This window comes from Nanorana parkeri, unplaced genomic scaffold (genome assembly GCF_000935625.1).
Source record: "Nanorana parkeri isolate BGI_ZX_2015 unplaced genomic scaffold, ASM93562v1 scaffold557, whole genome shotgun sequence".
In the NCBI taxonomy this organism is placed as follows: Eukaryota; Metazoa; Chordata; class Amphibia; order Anura; family Dicroglossidae; genus Nanorana; species Nanorana parkeri.
This window is the reverse complement of record NW_017306825.1, coordinates 292,661-315,403: the sequence shown is the minus strand read 5'-3', so window position 1 is coordinate 315,403 and position 22,743 is coordinate 292,661. Positions and strand designations below refer to the sequence as shown.

Here is a 22,743-nt window from a genome sequence, read left to right as displayed (position 1 = left end):
GATGGTGAATCTAATTTTGTTTCCCCCTCTGCATTCCTCACTTACAGAACACAAAGCATTACGAGCTGCTGAACTACAGTGAACATGGTACGACTGTTGACAATGTTCTCTATTCCTGTGACTTCTCTGAGAAAATTCTTCCTACTCCTCCCAGCAGTATTGTTGCTAAAGTGCAGAACGTTATAAGTAAGTTGTCACGTCCCTAATGTATATTGTTCTTGCTTTCTGTTCAATAAATACATTGCAATCATGGCAGCAGTGTGGAACAAGTTGAATCTGTGCAAAGCTTTTTCAATTATGTCATCATTTCCTACGGTGCTCTTTTTACTCTGAAGTAGTCTGCAATTTTTGCGTTTTTTTTGTTGCATAGAGAAAATATTTATACAGTGCTTTTCATACTACCTATTCACATTAGTCCCTGCCCTCAAGGAAAAGAGGCAGAATAAAAATATTTCAGATCTTTAAGTCCACTGCTGAAATTCTTAAAAAAAAAACTATGGGGTACGTGTTTTCCCCATAGTTCTTTTCAGGGTCACGGGAGGACATATACTAGCGTCCTCCCTTTAACCCCTTCGTGACTGACGACGTACAGTGTACGTCGCCAGCATCGGGGCTGTTTAAACAGACTCCTGGCGACTTTTGCCGCCGGGAGTCTGTTTAAACTTGTAGAGCCGACTGTCGGCTTTACAACAGAAGCGATTCTGGCGACTTACCTGTCGCCAGATCACTTCTGTGTCCCGAAGAAGGAGCCGCCCCCCGCCGGACACCACCGCCGTGCTTCCCGGGCTCCGTTGCCCCTCCTACGGGCCCGGGACCGGCGTCCTTGGTGTCCGTTATAATGTTTGGGGGTTTTAAGTAATTTTCAGGCCTAAAATGTGGAATATAACATGGGTGCAAAAAATGAAAAAAAGGACTCAGTCATGAAGGGGTTAAAGGAGAACTATGAGGCAAGTGAAAATCACTCAGCCTCATAGTTCGAGCCGACGTGTGGCAATGAAACTGTCACACAACGGCTCCATAGATCGGGAAGTGAGCGAACACATAGCGTCGCTCGCTCACTTCTCGATCCTGTCCCTGCAGAGAGTTGTGACTGTCACGGCTCCCTGAAGGGATTCCCCCTCCCCTGTCCAATCCTCCAGCGCTGACTGGCGGAACGGGAGGAGGCGGGTACAGCTGCCTTTGCCTCTAGATAGGCAGAGCCAGCTGGGTGGATCTCGACAGTAATGTCGGGATCCGTCCCAGCTGCGGAGTCTCAGTATACTGCGAGCTGCAGCTCCAGTATACAGAGCTTTGGGTGATGGGAGGACACTAGTTTGTGTACTCCCATTACCCTTAGGAGAACTATGGGGAAAAGCACTGACCCCATAGTTCTCCTTTAACCCAAAGCTCAGAATATCGCGAGCTACAGCTCGCGGTACACTGAGACCGCCGCAGCGGGGACGGATCCCGACAATACTGTCGAGATCCATCCAGCTGCGTGAGTGACAGCGGGCTCTGCCTATCTAGAGGCAGAGCCAGCTGTACCCGCCCCCTCCCTTGTCCGTTACTCCACTCGGCGCTGGAGGATCGGAGGGGGAATCCCTGCAGGGGACTGGCAGTCACGGCTCTCTGCAGGGAGATGATCGGAAAGTAAGCGAGCGACGGTATGCGTTCGCTCACTTCCTGATCTATAGAGCCGACGTGTGACAGTTTCAATGTCACATGTCGGGTCGAACTATGAGGCTGTCATTTTCGCTCAACTCATAGTTCTCCTTTAAAATATTTGAGGGTTTAATTTAACTTTAACTTAATGCAGCTGTTTGTAACCTGTGCCCAGCCTAGTTTTTATCTGACAGAATGACAGTGTTCAGTAGAATATTGTAGTTGCGATGAATCTTGCTAGATTGCTTTGTATTAGATGAAACTCATCTAATGCAGTCTCTTTTATAAGCAGAGGTTACCTGTCGTGAAAAAATAGATCCAAAATCACAGCCAGCTGAAGTTGATTGAAATCTTTTTCTTGGCTTGGCTCCACCTCCTGCCATCCCCCAAACTTAACTATTGGTCAGTGTGCTCCCCCATTATAAAAACAGACCAGTACGAGGATTGGGAGGTAGGTCCCAGGTCAACAGTAAAATTAAGCTTGTTTATACCTTCAAACCTGCTTTCGCTTTCAGTAATATCTGCGTATGCATTTTCATCATATGCTCAGTTTGAATTTTGCAGGTTTAACCCAAGGCACAGTAAGTCAGAGCAGCCAGTTCTACGTCCTATAGTGTTCTGCTAAAATGTAGTTGCTGCAGAGTACTGCATTTTTTATTAATATTAATGTTTTTGTTTCTTCAACCCAGAGCGCCGTAAGAGCCAAAATCCCGAGCCTGAACCAGTTAAAGAAGAGGTTGTCATGAGCTCTCAGGGACAAGGTCCCCATGCACAGTCATGCAACTGCAAGGCCAGCAGCTCGAGTCTTATTGGAGGAAGTGGAGCAGGCTGGGAAGGCACAGCTCTCCTACACCATGGTAGCTGCATTAAGTTGGGCTGCATTCAGTTTCTCTTCTCTATCACAGAGTTTGCAACAAGACAGCCGAAAGGAGAAAATGACGCCTTAGCACAAGACCTGGATTTAGAAGAAAAACTGCCTCTAAAGTCGCCTCAACAGGTGCCCGTTTTACGATCCAACTCTGTCCCTTAGGAGCCAAGCATCAGATCTCTTTAAGGGATTAAGGACTTTACTGTAAAAGGACGCACTCGTCAAAGCGACCACATGAGGCAGCCTCCCAAGACCCTGTTTTGGCCAGAAAGAGTTTGCACATTTGCATGATATGAAGAAACTTCACCCTTTTTCCCTCACCTACTTTGCTCAATTTTTAGGGGCATTTGTACAAATAACCGTTTGTTTTCCCATTACAGATTTTCCTCCTAATTTTGTAACGTTTCCAATTGTCCCACCGCAGAACCTTCCACGTGACCACAACTGCAATAAAGGTTACCTCCCTCCAAGCTTCAAGAACCGCATTCAAAGTTTTGTACATACACAGACGGCTGCCCTTTTTTGCCCTGTTCATTTTTTTAAAACTTTTTTTAAATGTATACAGTGCCGCGTGTGATGCCTTTTGGCTCCTGTCTGTTGTAACAAAACCTTTTTGTTGTATACATACTTGTCCCCTTTTTTTGTTAATTTTTAATGTAATACTGCCACTTCTCCTTGAGGAGGTTGGACAAGCTTACATTCTGAGCTTGTGTTTAACTTTTTTAACCTTGACTGTTATAACCAGATTGTTTTTTTTGCATCAGTAATAAAGAAGTGTTCAAGCACCCATAGGCAGTTGATGGAAGGCAAATAATTCCACACACGCGAACTCAAAGCAGAGCAAACAACATCAAGAACCAAGTTGCCAAAAAAACTAGCCAATGACTGATTTTTTTTTTTTCTATTGTCACAGAGTGATATCCCATCACTAAATTAGAAGACAAGGGGAATTAAATTAAAGCCAGCAGAGGTTCTGTCTCGTTTTTAATTATGCCCTTGTTCTTGGAGACATTCCCCTCACTTCCTGTCCCTCAGACCACTGTTCCATTGGGTACACAAACAGCAGTATTAACAGAGGTCCTAACCCTTCCCCACTCTTATCAAAACTAAAATGTTGTGGTAAGAGTTCTAATTTAAGAATGTGCTAATGTTCCTGCTGTCACATTGTATGCTGTCTCTCTCAACTGATATGTCAGATGTAACATGAGCAAGTTGATATTAATTTTATGTGAATATCTGTAAGCATTTGTTCTTTTTAAAAGGGAAAAAAATATTTACTTTCTGCTCGCTGTGCCATAAAGCCAAAATGTGGCTATAAGATAAAGCGCATCCAATGTCTGCCCACCTTTTTGGTTGTGGTGTAGTCACATGGCAATGTACTACACACACTATGGTGTGTTGCAGTGCCATCCATTTTGAATGGCACCCCAACAAACCTAGGCATTCGGCAACAACCACTATTATGATGTAGCACGTACTATGATGTTGCAATGCACTATGCTCAGTATGGTGTGTTTTGGCGCCAGCTATTGTGAATGGTACCCCAACAAACCAAGGCATTCGGCACAACCACTATTATGATGTAGCAATGTACTATGCTCAGTATGGTGTGTTTTGGCGCCAGCTATTGTGAATGGCACCCCAACAAACCAAGGCATTCGGTACAACCACTATTATGATGTTGCATGTACTATGATGTTGCAATGTACTATGCTTAGTATGGTGTGTTTTGGCGCCAGCTATTGTGAATGGCACCTCAACAAACCAAGGCATTCGGCACAACCACTATTATGATGTAGCAATGTACTACACACAGTATGGTGTGTTTTGGCACCAGCTAGCTATTGTGAATGGCACCCCAGCAATGGCATGCAGCAAAGCATGGCATTGTCATGCACTACGACACAAACATGTGAACCATTGGAACGCTACTTATAAAAGTAGCCAAGTGCATGTCTGTTTTTCCAAGTGTTAAAGTGCACTGCCAGCACATTTGGAATGATTGGGCTTCCCCATCAAAGCATGCCCATACATATAATGTGATTTGGGTATAAATGTCTGGAAGGTTCCAGTGCACCCACCCCAAGGTCTCTAGTTTGGATCCACTGAAATTGCCCAGACTTGCTAGGACCTTTCCAGTTTATTCAATTTGGAACCAGTGTTGTATGGGGACTGGTCTTACCCTGAAAAACTGTTTGCACCTCTCAACACGTTTGTTCATCAATATCCTACAGAGGAAGACTTTCTTAAAAAAATGGTCTTCTCTTGTAGTGGACTCAGGCATTTTGCATCTAAACAAGACCTTAATAATCCCCAAGGAGTATGTTTTCAGTAGACACGAAGTTGGAAGCCCTTTGAAGTGCCTTATTCTCCCTAGCCATGTAACCTGCAGTTATGTCTATGGCAGTCTGTCAGACCTGGACTAGACTTTGTGAGCAGGGATTCTGGATCTATCCTGAACGATCCTTCAGCACTTAGAACTCAGCACTTAGAACCCATTCACTGAATAGAGAAGAACCCTTCTCTATTCAGTGAATGGGTTGACTGGTGCACTTTGCCTAATTTCTAGGATGAGCCTACTTTCTGTTCATCTGCGAAGGCTTCTCTGGCCTAAATGCTGGTCTGCAGAGTTTCCCCACAAGAAGCTGCTTGAGAGGATGCCCTTTGAAGGGGACAACTCTTGGGTACTTCCCTGGTTACTTACATGAAGGAAATTAAAGAGGGTCCAAGCTGGATAGCCTCTTGCAGAAAGATCTTGTCTGCAAAGTCCCCCAAGTCTGGGACCATGCCCTTTTCCTGTCCGCAAAAACCCTACAAGTCTGACACTATGCCCACCTCACAATGAGGGGGGCGACCTCGCGTGCAAAGAGGGGGAGCGCTTGTCTGCCTTTCTGATGTCTGGTTCTGAGTCTCCTGTCCTGAGGATGCAAGCCAGAGTTTAAGACTCTGCCTCCTCCACACTTCAGGCTTTTAGAAGTAGACCGTCCTATTACATTGTTTTAATAGGGGGATTGTAAGGCAGGGTTGGGCAACTCCAGCTGTGCTTTAACTAGAAACCCCAACATGTCTGTAACTGTCACTCTTACAGTGTCTCATGGGGGGGGGGGGCTTGAGTTGCCCACCCCTGTTGTGAGGTGTATGGTAAACGTTTAGTTTTACTATAATGTGAGGGCCTAGCAAATCCTGTCCATTCAGTTTGCATCTGGACAGGCCCTTGCCCTTAAACTATTAGTAGATGTAAAACAGTCAAAATGTGATAAAGTGAATAGCCAATTAAAAGATAAAATACCCAATCAGCGTTGGCTGCAATATTCATTTTTAAGCCAGAGATTTCCCAAATCACTTTTTTTCTACGGCTAGATATCCTCAGTCTGACCAGTATCATTCAACCCACATCCTCTTAGCCTAAGTTGTCCTGGACCCGCCCCCAGTCTGTGACTGTAAAAGGAGAAGCAACTCTGCTCTCTATCGTCATGCTTCTTTGTCAGCACATGAACTGATTGGCTCCTTGTGCTGCTGCTTCCACTCACATTGCCAGCCCTGCTGCTCAGGGAATTGAGAGATTCCAGGTAAAATCCAGGAATTTACAATGTGTACAATTTTGTATATTTTTTTATCTGCCTACAATTCAGCCTAAAGATTGTACAGTGAGTAGCCAGCTTTAGGTAAATATCGAACATAAAACTCTAATCCTTTAAACTCCCTCCTCAGCAAAAAATGTGCATATAACTGGGTACTTCTAAAGTGTAGAAACTTTATACTGCCCTTTGTTTCTCGGCTTTGACTCTTCTGCAGCCTCTAAAATCTTGCTCATACGGTGGGCTTGGCTTCAGGGAATTATCGTCTCGTTTATCTGACTGGTTATGGTTATCTTAATAGCTATGCACATGCGATGGGCCTAACCATTCATTATTCTACATGGCCAGGCTCATGCACAGGATTTCTAGCCTGCTGGGGAGATAACAGGATGTGCCATGCAGTGTACATTTTAATCCTTGCATGTCAGAGTTGACAAATGTTCACGCACGGTCATTGCCATGGAAGTTGAATAGATGAGGTAAGTGAAAATACCGCTTTGTAACGGGTCTCTACGCCAGTTTAAACGTGTATCCCCTATTACACATTTTCCTGCTCCCAGTCTATTGCCGGTCTACAGCTGAATGTAAACAGAGGGGACGGGGATGGTCATGTCCTCAATTACCCTTTAAATGGTTATTTCAAGATCATACCTGCTGCTGCAGCTGTGATACTGGAATCATTTTACAGAGCAGGCGGAGGGCTTTTGAGTACAAGTCATCTGCAGATATAAAGCTGCCCGATCACTTGTACCGGCCTCTGAAAGTAATGCTACCCCATGCCCTAATTTGTGGGCTTTCCTATTCCTCCACGGGGCCCAGGACCACTGCAAATGCTGTCAGGATGGAGAGTGGGAGCAGACCAAGGAACACCCGTTCCCCCGATCTGTTCTGTGATCACTGAAGCAGGCTTCTGTGCTCTCCACGCTTCCTGCTTCGGAGCTGTCCGAAGCCCCAGCTGAAATGCTGGTAGAGAACAGACATTCAAAAACGGCCACCCGCTGTTAAGGGTTTGCTGTCCGGCCTTTGGGAAAGCAGTTAAGGTAGCTGCGTAATTTAGTGAAATATTCCCAAAGTTTACAGAGAGAAATGGTAATGTCTATAATATAGCATTTGTGCCTCAGTCAGATTATCAATAGTAGATCCCAACCAGGTTCCACCATCCGCGCCAGCTGCCTCAGGGGTCAAAAAAACAAACATATTGTTGACCATTGTATCTACATGACGTGCCACATTCATTTCTGAATTTGCATTATAAAAGACGGGACCTTAACTATACCAGAAATGTATCTTATTTGTGTATCACTCGGCTGTAGCTCCTCAAATCATCTCTGAATTGGTGCTGACACTGTCCTTCCTTCTGGAGGGTGACTACTTTTGTTCCTCATGGTCCCTGTGTGTGTTGTAAAGTAGCCACCGCTCCAAGCTCACTCCTGTGATGGACTACAATCTCATGTTTAGGTTACTCATTTGTATTGGGATTGTAGTCCTTCCCGGAGTGAGTTTGGAGCGGTGGCTACTTTACAACATACACAGGGACCATGGGGAACAAAAGTAGCCACCCTCCAGAAGGAAGGACAGTGTCAGCACCAATTCAGAGATGATTTGAGGATCTACAGCCGAGTGATACACAAATAAGATACATTTTTGTTAAAGAACTATGGGGTAAGTGGTTTTCCCCATAGTTCTCCTAATGGGCACGGGAGGACATAAACTAGTGTCCTCCCGTGACCCAAAGCTCAGTATATTGCGAGCTACAGCTCGCGGTATACTGAGACCGCCACAGCTGGGAAGGAACCAGACAATACTGTTGAGATCCACCCAGCTGCATGATTGACAGGTAGCTCTGCCTATCTAGAGGCAGAGCCAGCTGTACCCTCCCCCGTCCGTTCCGCCAGTCAGCGCTGGAGGAGAGGGGAGCGGGAGTCCCTGCAGGGAGCCGTGAGTGACAGCCAGTGAGCGAGTGACGGTATGCGTTCACTGACTTCACGATCTATTGAGCCGACGTGTGACAGTTTCATTGTCACACGTCGGCTCGATCTATGAGGTTGAGTGAAAATCGCTAACCTCATTGTTCTCCTTTTAATAGGGAAGTCACTTGAATGCATTTTTAAGTATTAATGCCTGAGTATAGTGTCACTTTAACCCTTGGCGTACTGGGTAGCCCCATTGCAATAGTAGTTTTTTTTGTTCCTGGAGATAGGCCATTATCCCTTGGTGCCTGCTCTCGCTGGCCCCTTACAGGATTCTAAATGACAGGAGGCAGAGGAGGGCTTCTTGATCATGTGATTTCCAGCCACAGCGGTCACATGATCAAAGTGTGTTGGTGACATCTCAGTCACTGTACTGGAAGTGTGCTAGTGAGTGTGCAGAACAGCGGGCTGGCTGACGGATATATACATTACGCCAACATTAAAGTCCACGTGCTGGAGTGATGTATGTATACATCATCTTGGTGGGAAGGGGTTAAATTGGGCTTTAAAGCAGACCTTCCCCCCCCACCGTTACAAAATCACGTTTATTGCTTTTTGGAAAGCTCTGTGCTTCAACTTCTCACAATCGGCGGGGTCTGTCTCTTCCTGATTCTTGCAACTGATCCCTTGCTGATGTGCTGCCACACATGTGCGTCATCAGAGGGATGGTTGTCAATCCCCTTTCACACCTGAGTGTTTTGTAAACGCAAATGCACACAAAAATGCATGCTTTGATGCGGTGCCTTTATCAGTTAATGAAACCACAAATGCAGTGGGCAAATGCATTTTTTCCTCCGTATTTGCAAGCATTAAAATGTGCACAAACGCGGAGGAAACAAAACTTTTTTTTGCAACATGTAGTACTTTTTTTTTGCATTTGTCGCGTGTGCGAGAACTCATGGAAACCAATGTGGATGTGCAGCAAACGTATCACACAATCTGCATTCCTGGTACGCCTATGTGTGAATGGGGACTGTGGGCTAGGGGGCACACAGAGTATAGTGATCAGGGGGGCGACGATAACGTCACAGAGTCTAGTGAGAGGGGGGGCGGGAGGGATGACGACGACGACACAGAGTCTAGTGACAGAGGGAATGGGGAGACGACAGAGTATAGTGACAGAGGGAATGGGGAGACGACACAGAGTATAGTGACAGAGGGAATGGGGAGACGACACAGAGTATAGTGACAGAGGGAATGGGGAGACGACACAGAGTATAGTGACAGGGAATGGGGAGACGACACAGAGTATAGTGACAGAGGGACGACACAGAGTATAGTGACAGAGGGAATGGGGAGACGACACAGAGTATAGTGACAGAGGGAATGGGGAGACAGAGTATAGTGACAGAGGGAATGGGGAGACGACAGAGTATAGTGACAGAAGGAATGGGGAGATGACAGAGTATAGTGACAGAAGGAATGGGGAGACAACACAGAGTATAGTGACAGAAGGAATGGGGAGACAACACAGAGTATAGTGACAGAGGGACGACACAGAGTATAGTGACAGAGGGAATGGGGAGACGACACAGAGTATAGTGACAGAGCAAATGGGGACAGATTGAGGGTAACCCAGCGAAAAAGGTAAGGGGTTGAAAACATAAGAGGAGTGAAGATCCTCTGCCGGTGGAATAAAAAATGTATTATCTTAGTTCTACATAGAACTGTCAGCTCTTCATGTTCAATTCTCACAAACTATTTACAGGGGTTCTAACTTTTTTAGTAGTTAAAAAAACGGTTATATAGCAGATATGATATTAAACTCCATGCAGACCTATAAAGCCTCATCCTCAGTGGTAGTGGGGGCCTCTGTGTATATACACGTTGTCTCCTCCCCTGCACACCGCAGCCGGCGGCGTGTGGAGGAAGATTGTCCCCAGCCGGCGGCCGTAGTGGGAAGCGGCGTGGTATTGTCATTACATAAGAAGACAGAGTGATGTGAGCTCCGAGGAGAGATAATCCAGAGACAGATCAGACGACACTCTGTAATCACACAGCAATGGCCGCCCTCCTCCTTATACCTGGCATAGCCGTGGGGCTCTACGTCTTTATCTACTACAACTTTATCCGGGGGAGACAGTGCAAGAGCGAGCTCAGCCTGATGGGGAAGACAGTCATAGTTACAGGTAAGAGGAGTGAGGGACGACGACACAGAGTATAGTGACAGAGGAGGGTGGGGCACTTAGAGTATAGTGACAGAGGGGGGTGGGGGCACACAGAGTATAGTGACAGAGGAGGGTGGGGTGAGAGGGACACACAACCCTCCAGATCATAGTGGCAGAGAGGGACACACAACCCTCCAGATCAGAGTGGCAGAGAGGGACACACAACCCTCCAGATCAGAGTGGCAGAGAGGGACACACAACCCTCCAGATCAGAGTGGCAGAGAGGGACACACAACCCTCCAGATTATTGTGGCAGAGAGGGACACACAACCCTCCAGATCATAGTGGCAGAGAGGGACACACAGCCCTCCAGATCATAGTGGGAGAGAGGGACACACAGCCCTCCAGATCATAGTGGGAGAGAGGGACACACAGCCCTCCAGATCATAGTGGGAGAGAGGGACACACAGCCCTCCAGATCATAGTGGGAGAGAGGGACACACAGCCCTCCAGATCATAGTGGGAGAGAGGGACACACAGCCCTCCAGATCATAGTGGGAGAGAGGGACACACAGCCCTCCAGATCATAGTGGGAGAGAGGGACACACAGCCCTCCAGATCATAGTGGGAGAGAGGGACACACAGCCCTCCAGATCATAGTGGGAGAGAGGGACACACAGCCCTCCAGATCATAGTGGGAGAGAGGGACACACAGCCCTCCAGATCATAGTGGGAGAGAGGGACACACAGCCCTCCAGATCATAGTGGGAGAGAGGGACACACAGCCCTCCAGATCATAGTGGGAGAGAGGGACATAACCCTCCAGATCATATTGGTAAAGAGGGACGTACAACCCTCCAGAACATAGTGGCAGAGAGGAACGCACACCCCTAGTGAGGAGTATGTACCTGAATAGACAGCCAGTGATATTTCTGGTGACCTCTATGACATGTGTATTGTTTTGGGATTCATTGAAGTATAACACCAGAAGATATTTCTTTGTTTCACAGGAGGAAATGTAGGAATCGGTAAATCGTCAGCTCTAGACATGGCCAAGCGGGGAGCTCGGGTTATCCTGGCTTGCCGAAACCAGGAAACAGCAGAAGCTGCTGCACTGGACATCCGCAGGGTGAGTGTACAACCCTCAGATTTCTGGGACATACATTGTTGGCCTCCATTAATTTCTTCTTCAAGAGAAGCTTACTCACACACTGTCCCAGCACTTTCCTTATTCTGGCCATAAAATCTCATCCTATAATATGTCCTGTCTTGCGATGGTTGTAAGGTGTGTGCCCAGCCTTAGATGCAAGGGACTGCCTGACTGAATGGAGTGTTTACATTTCCCTTCATATTGCATCGTTTATGGAAATCCAAAGGAAATTGTACAGAGATTGTACATCGGTATTGCATAGTGTATGGCAATGTACAGAAATCCTATATATAAAGGACACAATAAATATTGGATGTTATTTGGAAGCGTATCAATTATGGGAAGCCAAAAACTGAATTGTGGATTTCATGCATTGCATTCATAACATTGTCATATAGACAGCCAGGTCCTCAAAAGACACCCTCATGGTACTTGCATCACCTTCATGCTGATTATCATTTTGAAGGTAGCCAGTGTGTATGTATGTGTATGTGTGTGTATATATACATAATCTTTATGTTAAAGCCCAGGGCTTTTTTTGTTGTTGTAGCCCCGTGAGCTTAAAACAGAGGGAGCCTCACGGGGGGGCCTTCCTTCTCACGGGGCTTTTGGAGTACTTTTCTCTGGTGCTGTCCCCTGCAGTAATCCTTTTTCACCACAAGATGTCCTTAGTCTTCAGTGTTAAATGACACCCAATCATTGAACCTAAGAGAATGAGGACATACTGTCAGTGCAGGGCATCACGTACCTACCCCCTATACATCTTCAGTGTAAAGATGCACAAAGCGGCGCAGATCTGATCACCTCAGTGCCACTTCCTGCATCATTAAGTAAAGCCCGCTGCTGGAGAAAATGTGGAGAGAAAGAGAACCCCGTTTGTCACATGACTGGACTGAAGACCTCTGGAAATGGCTTAGTGTTAGACATAAAAAACATACATACTCTGGGGGGAGGGGGGTAGAGCCCAGAGTAGTGCTATAAGATCCCTGCACACATTATAATCTGACTGTACAATCTCCTCTAGATTTAAAGTAGAATTAAACCTGCTAGCGGGCAGTAGATAAATGCAAAAACGTTAAAAGAAATAAAAGTTCCAAACGGGTCATTACTTACCTGTGTCTCCTCCGCTTGCTCCTGTCTGAAGATTCTCGAGGGGCTGTGAAGAATGATAGGGCAGCCGCATGCGCAGTAGAGATCTTCAGCCGGAGAAGCAGAGAGATTCAGTGTAAGCCAATGCACGCAGCCAGGAGCGTGCACGCGGACAGACTCCGTGGGATCAGAACTGGAGGGATTGCTGTATACAAGTGGAAAGAAGAAGATGATCGGATCAAGAGGCATCATTTAAGGTAAGCCCTTAAAGCAGCATTGGGCGGGGGGAATGTGACTTTAATGTCACTTTAGTTCCCCATCATTTAGTATAGTCACACAGACCTTCCCACTACATGGCTGGTGATAGCTCTAAAGGAGATTGTACCGACAGACTGTAATATGTGGTGAGCTGTACACAATGGTACCAAAATGATTTCTGTCAGTAGGCAGGCAGACACTTTGTATGGTTAGCACATGGAAAACGGGTCATTTCATTTACTATTTAGTTACAGATCTCTCCGCTCACGCTCTTATTGTAGTTGGATTACAGAAAAAAACAAAAAAGCGCCAGAGAGGACTGCTCAACCAGTACAAACCAATGTACACATGAATAAAATTAGAATCAAAGTCTGTTTGGAAATTGATGATTGAATAAAAAATTGGTGAATGAGTAAAATAAAAAACACGTTTAAAAAATTGTGTGTCTGTAGGATGCTGCCCCAAATCAGCCGGGGAGACTGTAAATCTTGGGAAAAAACACAAACAAGGGGCGCCTTTCCTGGTGCAGACAAATTTATTAAGATCAGAATAGAAGAAAAATATAAAACATACTCACAAAATTCATGATAGAAGTATAAAAAGTATATAAGTTAAGTCCATGGACCCAAGGTGAAGTCTATGAAAGCTGCACAGCCGTGTCTATGTGTCAGCAGGAGACTGTGTGCTGTATGATGACGCGTTTCCGGGGTCACGCCCCCTTCATCAGATTTTTATACTTCTATCATGAATTTTGTGAGTATGTTTTGTAGTTGGCTTTCAGTTCAAATAAGGAAATAAGATACAAGTCATATAGGAGTCTATTTATAAACAATTCAGAGCCATTCACCTTGCAAATCTCTGTGAATATTCCTGCTGTGTAAATAGGGGCAATCTGTACTATATTTTCTTTTAAGGTCGAATGTAAAACCACATTATGGCCAATGGATGGAGCGTATTCCCTATGCTCCTTAGCTCCATCTAGTGACCATAATGCAGTATTAAAGATATACCAAGAATGTTTGGTTTTGGCTCTATTCGCACAGAACGAATGTTCAGAGATTTTCAGGGCGATTGGCTTTGGAAATTATTCATAAATAAACTTCTAAGTTTCCTGTCACATGGACTTCGGGAAGATGACCCGAACCTAAAGATACAGCACATTTGAACCTGCATGAGCAAAGCACAGGCCCTCTTATATGGTGTCATTCAGTGTCTATAAGCACCAGTAATAAGTTTCTGATTTTTGTCCTCTGCAGTAGTTGAACACTTCTGAATTATTGGACCCATTAGCTGTTTAATTATAGCCCATTCCGTATTCCAGCTTTGTGTTATAAGTGATTACATAACTGCAGAAACTTCTCAGTAATAAGAGGACAGCAAGGTAGATAACACAGGCACCTACGCTCTTCATGTCGCATGTATGACTGCTTCAAATTTGTATAAAGGTCACTCATTCCTATTAATGGGTGGGGCGTGACAATGGAAAAAAATGATTGCATGCATTGTACTTCACAGTTGTGAATCACATGGTGCCATGATGGTTCATATAAACAAGATCACTCTCTGTATTTTCTGCAGTTATCTGGGAACAATGAGGTACTGTTCATGAAGCTCGATCTGGCCTCTACTGCATCTATCAGGTCGTTTTGTAAAACATTCCTCAGTAGTGAGCCAAGGCTGGATATACTAATCAACAATGCAGGTAAGGAGATGTAGACAGAGGCCTCGGACTAGAGGCAGAACGGCCTAATCATTGCTGATAGCGTGTCTTAGATACCAGTACTCTGTATCCTACATGATTCGTTCAAGTGATACTAAACTCAGGAGGTCAATCTTAAAATTGCATTCAAGTACCTTCACTATGAACAAAAATGTATCTTATTTGTGTATCACTCGGCTGCAGATCCTCACATCATCTCTGAATTGGTGCTGACACTGTCCTTCCTTCTGGAGGGTGGCTACTTTTGTTCCCCATGGTCCCTGCGTGTGTTGTAAAGTAGCCACCGCTCCAAGCTTGCTACTGTGATAGACTATAATCTCATGTTTAGTTTACTCATTTGTATTGAGATTGTGGCCCATGACAGGAGAGAGCTTGGAGCGGTGGCTACTTTACAACACACACAGGGTGCATGGGGGACAAAAGCAGAGAGTGAGAACACACATGAACGTGCAGGGAAAAAACACGGCACGCATGTTGCACTATATTCCATCCAGGGAAACAAGTGCCCGTGAACACGCATCACCACAATGTGCATTCCCACTACACTCATTTGCAAACAAGGACTGAATCCCTAAAACAGCAGATTGAAAAGTAGTGGAGGGGGAAACAACACAAGGAGCCAATCGGTTGTGTTGCAGTGCTCATGTGGTAACGGAGCATGTTCTGAGTGACAGGGAGAGAAGCTTGTCAGGTTGCTGCTTTACTTTTCCCTGTCCAGTCGTAGACTGGAAAAGGGAAAATACCTGTAAACATTACTTATCTTAGCCGAGGAAAGTTGGGTTTCCTGCCCTACCAGACAGGCCTGTACTGTGTGGCAGAGCTGTGTAACTCTGAGGACTAGATGGAGAGAAATACAAATCTTTTGGCAAGTAAAACCGCTCCCATTTATGTGTTTCATTTGTGTGTGGATCTGTTTGCCTGGAGTTTAGTTTTATTGTTTGAATGACTTCTAAAATGGTGTATCTTAAATATCTGCCAAGAGGTCAGACTAAAAAAGTGCTAGTTCCTGCAATAGCAGACCTCTCCAGCGCCCATACCTTTACCCATTCCAGCCCTGCTGCCTCTGCCAGAGGTTTCCAGGAGTGTTGGAAATTTCCTTAGTATGCGCTGTGGTTCCATCAACTGACCCCCTACTTCACTATAGAACAGTGACATCCACATGTGGTATGTTGTTGTGGTTCCTTTCTCTGACCCAGAACTGTGTGGGGGACACTCCCAGAAAGTGTTGCATTTTGAAGAATCATACAGTGACTGCAGCCATGGAATAGAGGGATGTTAAAGACGCAGGCCGTGGAGCGGTGAGAATATAATCCCTCTTCTGTTACAGGGAACTGCCATTTGGTCGCTTAGTAGTTAGTAACTTTGACTCTTTTGGGTATGATAAATTCATGTTTCTTCTGTTTTAAAATCAAACACAGTAGAAGCTTTCTCTGCCAATACCAAATACACTATCAGGGTTATTCACTAAAGGGTGAAGAGTTTGGAGAAGGCAGGAGAAGTGAACAATCTAGGACAACATAGCTGATTTGGAAAAATTCTCCTATTCAGCTCACTTTCCTGTTCAGCTATGTTGTCCTAGATTGTTCACTTCTCCTGCCTTCTCCAAACTCTTCACCCTTTAGTGAATAACCCTGTAAATGTCAGAAACTGAAATCGTAATGGTATTCATAGCCGATGTAGTAAAGAAATGAATGATGTGTAAGTATTTGTACACGCCTGATCATGTCCATGTTCTGATCCTTGCAGGCATTTCTGGTAAAGGCAAGACTCAAGATGGCTTCAACTTGGTGTTTGGCGTCAATCACCTAGGACATTTTCTACTGACTCATCTGCTTCTGGATCGCCTTAAACAGTGCACCCCAAGCCGCATTGTCGTTCTTGCATCTAATGCCCATAGGTGGGGAAGGATCAACTTTAAGAACCTAAACCCACCTGGTGAAACATGGCTAGAGGTCACCCGGGCGTATAGTGACAGCAAACTTGCAAACATTTTGTTTGCCCGAGAGCTGGCCAACCAACTACAGGGAACTGAGGTGACTTGCTATGCTGTCCACCCAGGTATGTAACAAACCTCAGGAGATATGCAGGGTATAGAGAAGAAACTGTATTCCACTACCTGTGCCAGGTTTACAGTACGCTTGTTGCTTTTTTTTTTCTTGGTTTCCCCTTTAACTGGTTTCAGGGAGAGTAGCACCTGTTTAAGGTGAACCTGGGCACCATGTTATTATTTTGACGTTTTACCTAAAAACAGACACGACAAGATGGCTGCTGTTACCTGTAATACCAAGAAAAGCTTCTTCTGGGCCGCTCTGTAAATTGGTTCACTTTCTTACTGGGGCCTTTCACAGACTATGGCTCGACCCTGCCAACAGCCAGAGCACTGCCCATTGACACTCTGTGGCCAGCAAAGTCACTTGCTGTGAACTGAGGGATAGTGGTGGAGCGTAGCCTTTAAATCATGAAAAGTCAGGTCCCAGTAGCAAGGTGAAATGAGGGGCATGGAATAGGCTTAATTTCCTAATATATCTAATAGCATTTTGTAGTGTCTGCTCTTAGGCAGGATGTTTGCTTTTAAATGCCTGAAATCAAGTAAGGTTCACTTTAACCTAGTGCTAGATAAATAATTGTTGCCATAGGGATTAAATAAAGCTCCCAGATGACCAGGTATTTGAGAATGTTATATGCAGTTTCATTGACTGCAGTTACAACAACCTCTACTAGATGGCACCTAGTAAAAGCAGTGTCTCTCGTTGACTGGTGTTCCCTCAGCTGCCAACTAGGTGGTGCCTAGTAGAAACTGGATCTCCTCAATCACTCTGCATTCCCGAAAGAATACATTTATATCTATATCTTTCCTGGGTTATGGGATTTTTAGCTGTACCAGTGAATAAATTAGCAGTGACGTATCCCCCATCCCTCCCCCTCCATGCCTTATCTGTTCAGATGGGTGCAGAGGTTGTCAGAGAGAGAGTCTGACTACAAACCTCTTCAGCTGTGCTCTCTTTAGACAATGTGTGGCATGGGTGCACCTTGTATAAAATGATTATTTGAAAATAGAGTTTATGCATAGAGGATAAATACTAAAATTACATTTAAAGAGATTCTGTCACTAGGGTGATTGGTGCAAAGCACTGCAGGTATGTATTTCAGGAACTAAATACCTGCAGCATCCCCTTCTAAGCCTTTTTTGTAATTGCCAAATCGCAGAGCGTTCTGACAAGCAAAGCTTTAGCACTTCCTGATAATGTCTAAAGGTGCCCATACACTTTACAACCCTCGCAAGACTTTTGTCTTGCGAGGGGCGGGCTTGCGATGACTGCAATGAGGGGCGGGCTTGCGATGACTGCAAACGGGCAGTGTGCGCATGCGCACACTGGCCCGTTCGGCAGTTGTCGAACCAGCAGGCCACTAACTTGCCGAGAATCGTACGATTCCCGGCGGGTTTTCCAGCCTGCTGGTTCGACGGAAGACGTGCGACCGTACAGTAGAAACGGTCGCACGCCTTCCATACACTGTACGATTCTCGTACGATCGCGGGATTTCCTGCGATTCTCGTACGAGAATCGTGCAGTGTATGGGCACCTTAAGCCTGCTCACCCTTTCCTGCCTCTTGCACATTCCTATTGGTCACTGAGGCTGACCATTATAGTGTTGCTATAGTAGGCATGCATTGTTGTTTGGCCGTTACAGGAAGATATAGAAGGCTCCAGGTGTCTACTTATGCCTGCAGCAGTGTGGCCACCTTCCCCCGGTATCAGAAGGGCTGAAGGTCCCCACACACCTTGCGATAATCGTACGATAATCGCGGGAAATCCTGCGATCGTACGATTATCGTAAGGTGGGTGGAAGCCGTGCGACCTCTACTACTGTAAGGTCGCACGACTTTGAACTTACGGACATGTTCGAAAACCCGCCGAGCATCGTACGACGTTCGGCGGGTTTGTGGCATGTCCGTACGATAACAGCCGTACGGGCCGGTGTGCGCAAGCGCACACTGCCCGTTCGGCATTGCGGTCATCGGAAGCCCGCCCCTCAGGGGGCGTGGCTTGCGATCATCGCAAGTACGATCTGCCTATCCAAGATGGGCGGATTGTACGTTTTTTTAAGTACCTTACAACCATCGCAAGACAAAAGTCTTGCGATGGTTGTAAGGTGTGTGCCCAGCCCTATATACTAGAGGAGTTGATGATCAGGTAAGTTGCACCTGTGATCACTTTGTATTCCCCATCATGCGCAGATAAAGTAATTCAACAGGAATTTGCTTTAATGTGATTACATGTTTGTTTATTTATATCAAGCAGTCATTGTGAATTAATCTATTACTGCTTGATAAATTAATTCATTCATTTTTGGTTATTATTAGGCTGCTTCAAACTTAAGAACAGCGAATAATAACCCTAATGACACTGATCCTGCAGCATTTCTGGGTCAGATGTCACTAAAGGTTTTCTGATCGTTCCAACAACGATCAGAAAACCTGCAACATTGTTTTCAGCAATAAATACATGTATCAAAATGTTTCTATTGCTGAAAGTTTAGAAGAAAAAAAAGCTGGTATAAATCGGGATTTCCCGATCTTTACCAGCTGTCAGTAAAGCAGTAAATGCCGCTCTGCTCTCGATGTCAGACACCCGATTCCTGAAAGGGATCGGGTGTCTGAAACAGCTTAACTCTTTCATTAATGAATGGTAACCACTGATTCTCAGCGGTTACCAGCATTAGAGAGCCACAAATAACTGGTCACGTACAGTGTACATGGCCAGTCATTTGGGCACTTCCTGGTCAGGACGTACAGTGTACGTCTCCCGTCATGAAGGGGGTTAATACATGAATAAATAATAATGACCAATGCCAGTGCTATAGTAGAGGTGAAAATGTAAATAATAAGAATGAACACCATCTTAATGTAATCAGAATACATATCTTGACAATTTCAGACCTTGCACAATCTGCATACGTGGCGGCTCTTTTGTATATTGTACTCCAGGAAGAGACTTATAGTGTACAATCCATGTATTTCTTGACGTCGTGTCAGTAGTTGATATTGTGGAACTACACCAGGAATTAATTTTTTGTTTGTATGTCTCTCTCTTTACAGGGGTAGTGCTCACTAACTTAGGACGCAGCTTGCCATATTTGCTCAAGGTAGTGGTCTTCCCCATTGGTTGGCTCTTCCTGCGCACACCCATGGATGGCGCACAGACCTCCATTTACTGCGCCGTAGAAGAAGGAATTGAACACTACAGCGGACGATACTTTACCAACTGCCAGCTCCAACAGGTGAAGCCCCACGCCCGTGATGACGCTGTGGCCAAGAAGTTGTGGGAAGTTAGTGAGGATCTCCTGGGCCTGAATAAATAATTGTCCTTCATATCCTTTAACTGCAGGGATGATCAAAAGTCTGCCGAAACCTATGTAGTCATTTACTTTTGCATATAATGGGCAATAACAGACATTCTCTTATCTAGTAACCTGTACTCAACTGCTAGACCCTGGAAAGATACAAGTGTAAATAATGGATGATGCTCACTGATCTGCTATACTTTAATCCAGTATTTAACGTGGAGCATAAACTAAAAATTGCGAGCAGGCAGGATCATCTGCATTAAAACAGACTTACCTGTCCGTCCTTAATCTTCGGTGAGCTGCACTGTGATGTAATGAATGAACTCGTGTGCGCATGCGCAAGAGTCCTATCATTCCCTCACCGGCCAATCACAACAGCCAAACACCCAGCACCTGGAAGAAATGGGAGAAGATGTTGACGCCAGTGAGATGGAGGTGAGTTAAGTTCTCCTTTAAAATTTGAAAGAGGTTTAAATAAGAACTCTGGGCGGAACGTTTCTTAACCCTTGCAGTGGGATATCCCGCACTGCAAGGGTTAACTGCTCATTTTTGTCTAGGTGCTAAAAAAAATAGTTATACTTGTGCAACGCGTGGAGACGGCCCCTAGACCGGTCCTTCCAGTCTCTCTCCCCCTTTGCTGCAACAATCTAAGGATCTGTAAATCCTCACATTCTACACACTGTATAGACGGGAGGACGCTGAGGAACAGACCAATGCTGCAGCGGACTGCTCCACTGCAAAGGTTAATAAAAGTTTTGCCCAGAGTTCTTCTTTAAATCATGATGACAAATCTGCTGACCCATTATCCAGGACTGAAAACTGGAAAGATCAATCTGAAATCATACACGATGCTCACTAATGTACCAGAGACTCTAGTGCTGGGAAGACACAAGCATGAAGAATAGATCGTGCACACTATACACACAGATATGGTCATGGCGGTACTCCTACGGATTTAGGTTTACATTCACACCCATCTAGTGCTGGGAAGACACAAGCATGAAGAATAGATCGTGCACACTATACACACAGATATGGTCATGGCGGTACTCCTACGGATTTAGGTTTACATTCACACCCATCTAGTGCTGGGAAGACACAAGCATGAAGAATAGATCATGCACACTATACACACAGATATGGTTATGGCGCTACTCCCATGGATTTAGGTTTACATTCACACCCATCTAGTGCTGGGAAGACACAAGCATGAAGAATAGATCATGCACACTATACACACAGATATGGTTATGGCGCTACTCCCATGGATTTAGGTTTACATTCACACCCATCTAGTGCTGGGAAGACACAAGCATGAAGACTAGATCATGCACACTATACACACAGATATGGTCATGGCGGTACTCCTATGGATTTAGGTTTACACTTTAGCAATAATTGGTGAAGGGCAATACACTTTGGCACTTTGCTAGCCACCTTTTTGAAGTCAGCAAGGAATGAGTGTGTGAAGGAATGTGAATGAGTGTATCTGCTTTTTCCGGAAGTATCAGTCATCCCTGTGATTTAAATTAAGGGTGCATTCACACCATATTTGGAGGCTACTCGCAGGTCAGCGGAGGGTCCGTTGGCTTGCAGTTGTACCTTCCAATCCGTTGCATTCCAACACTTTTTTTTTTTCTCTTTTTTTTTTCTTGCAAGCTTTGCGTGAAGTAGCATGTCCTGAGTGGACATATTTCACTGTAATAGCTTGTGATGCATTGTGTTGTGTTTAGCGTGCGTTAACAAGCGTTTTTATTGCATTGCATTTTCAAATAGCATACTTTACTTTCTTTTCAGCACAGCGTACGGCAACGCAACACAGCGGTGTGAACTGTCCTATTCACACCCATTGATTGTGCGTTGCCCTTGTGTTCCCATCCATTAAAAAACTGATGGTAATGCAACGGATCTGGTGTGAATGGGGCCTTATGGTTTTAATTTGGCAACTAAATGTGATTATGTAGAGTTGGCGTAAATGTGCCTGTGAATATGACATTTTTGTTCCTCTATTTACAATAAAGTGGACCACGCTTCTAATGTGCCTGTTCACCCATGGAGCTCCCCTCTTCTAGAACTTCAGCCAATAGGCTATTTTTAGAGTATGTAAAGTAGCACTTATATTTCACTTTTTGGCTGATTGCTAGAAGTAAAACTCTAAGAATTGAATTGTTCAAAACTGAGGCAGACAAAATCTGAAGCAGCTTTGCATGGCAACCAATCAGTTTCTCCCTTCAGTTTGTTCACTTAAAGTGACATTAAACCCTCAGATTTTTTAACATAAACCAATACTGTAATGCGTGCCTTACTGTAATCCATGGTTGTTTCCCTTCTCTTTGCTGCTCTTCCTTTTAAATCCTCATGTCTTCTCATGCTTGGGGAGAACTTCCCTTTGCAGCTGAGTGCCTCTTCCTGTAGTGCTGGCTCAGATTACAAACCTATACACAGACACCGTGTATCCATTCCTGAGACAAGGCACTCTGCTGCAAAACAGAAGTTCTCCCCAAGCATCAGAAGAGATACAGATTTAAAAGGAAGAGCAGCAAAGAGAAGGGAAACAACCAAACAACCATGGATTACAGTAAGGCACACATTACAGTATTGTTTTATGTTAAACAATCTGAGGGTTTAATGTCACTTTAAGGTTTGAAAATTAAAGGTGGATGCCAATTGGTTGCCATGCACAGCTGCTCCAGATTTTGTCTGCTCCAGCTTTGATAATTTCCCTTCCTAGAATGGGATTTCTCAAAACTGGAGCAGACAAAATGCTGATTGGTTGCCATGGGCTCCAGTTTTGATAAATTCTCCCCTTAAATGTTTTCTTACTTCTCTTAGGAACTCCGGGGCAAATCCTCCGTTTTGAGTTCTGTGGTAATAACAACAAAGTCCTACCCGCCCCCTTGGATTATTAAGTATTTTATATATAGAGAATGAACACCGTAAGACTCTTGTGTGTGAAAACAGAACCAGTGACAATGGCAGGGAATGCCCAGTAGTGATTCAGTCCACTAGACTCTA

General features: G+C 44.9%; 2 protein-coding genes and 1 long non-coding RNA gene across 3 annotated transcripts in view; 2 read left to right on the top strand and 1 right to left on the bottom strand.

Annotated features, from left to right (window-relative positions):
• PHF12 (PHD finger protein 12) overlaps positions 1-2,861 on the top strand; it is a 63,234-nt gene extending 60,373 nt beyond the window's left edge. Inside the window, exons 14-15 of the mRNA XM_018562041.1 lie at positions 48-186; positions 2,331-2,861. Of these exons, the coding sequence (XP_018417543.1) occupies positions 48-186; positions 2,331-2,671 (480 nt within the window). The 3' untranslated portion in view covers positions 2,672-2,861. The remainder of the gene's footprint in view (positions 1-47; positions 187-2,330) is intronic.
• A 194-nt stretch (positions 2,862-3,055) lies between these two features.
• Positions 3,056-22,334, bottom strand: LOC108791533. The gene is made up of 4 exons (XR_001941510.1): positions 22,323-22,334; positions 14,694-14,699; positions 14,478-14,481; positions 3,056-3,215 (listed from the first exon to the last, which is right to left on the bottom strand). It is a non-coding gene; the product is annotated as an uncharacterized LOC108791533 (long non-coding RNA).
• On the top strand, positions 9,953-19,929 carry DHRS13 (dehydrogenase/reductase 13). Its single transcript, XM_018562042.1, has 5 exons — positions 9,953-10,186; positions 11,176-11,294; positions 14,241-14,364; positions 16,129-16,440; positions 19,481-19,929. Exons 1-5 carry the CDS (start codon positions 10,060-10,062, stop codon positions 19,741-19,743), a joined length of 945 nt encoding a protein of 314 aa, XP_018417544.1. The 5' UTR covers positions 9,953-10,059; the 3' UTR covers positions 19,744-19,929.
• Positions 22,335-22,743: the final 409 nt, after the last annotated feature.

Coding starts and splice junctions, on each gene's coding strand:
- DHRS13 (XM_018562042.1), top strand. CDS start 10,060: ATGGCCGCCCTCCTCCTTATACCTGGCATAGCCGTGGGGCTCTACGTC. Junction 14,365..16,128: donor TATACTAATCAACAATGCAG/GTAAGGAGATGT, acceptor TGATCCTTGCAG/GCATTTCTGGTAAAGGCAAG. Junction 16,441..19,480: donor TTGCTATGCTGTCCACCCAG/GTATGTAACAAA, acceptor CTCTCTTTACAG/GGGTAGTGCTCACTAACTTA.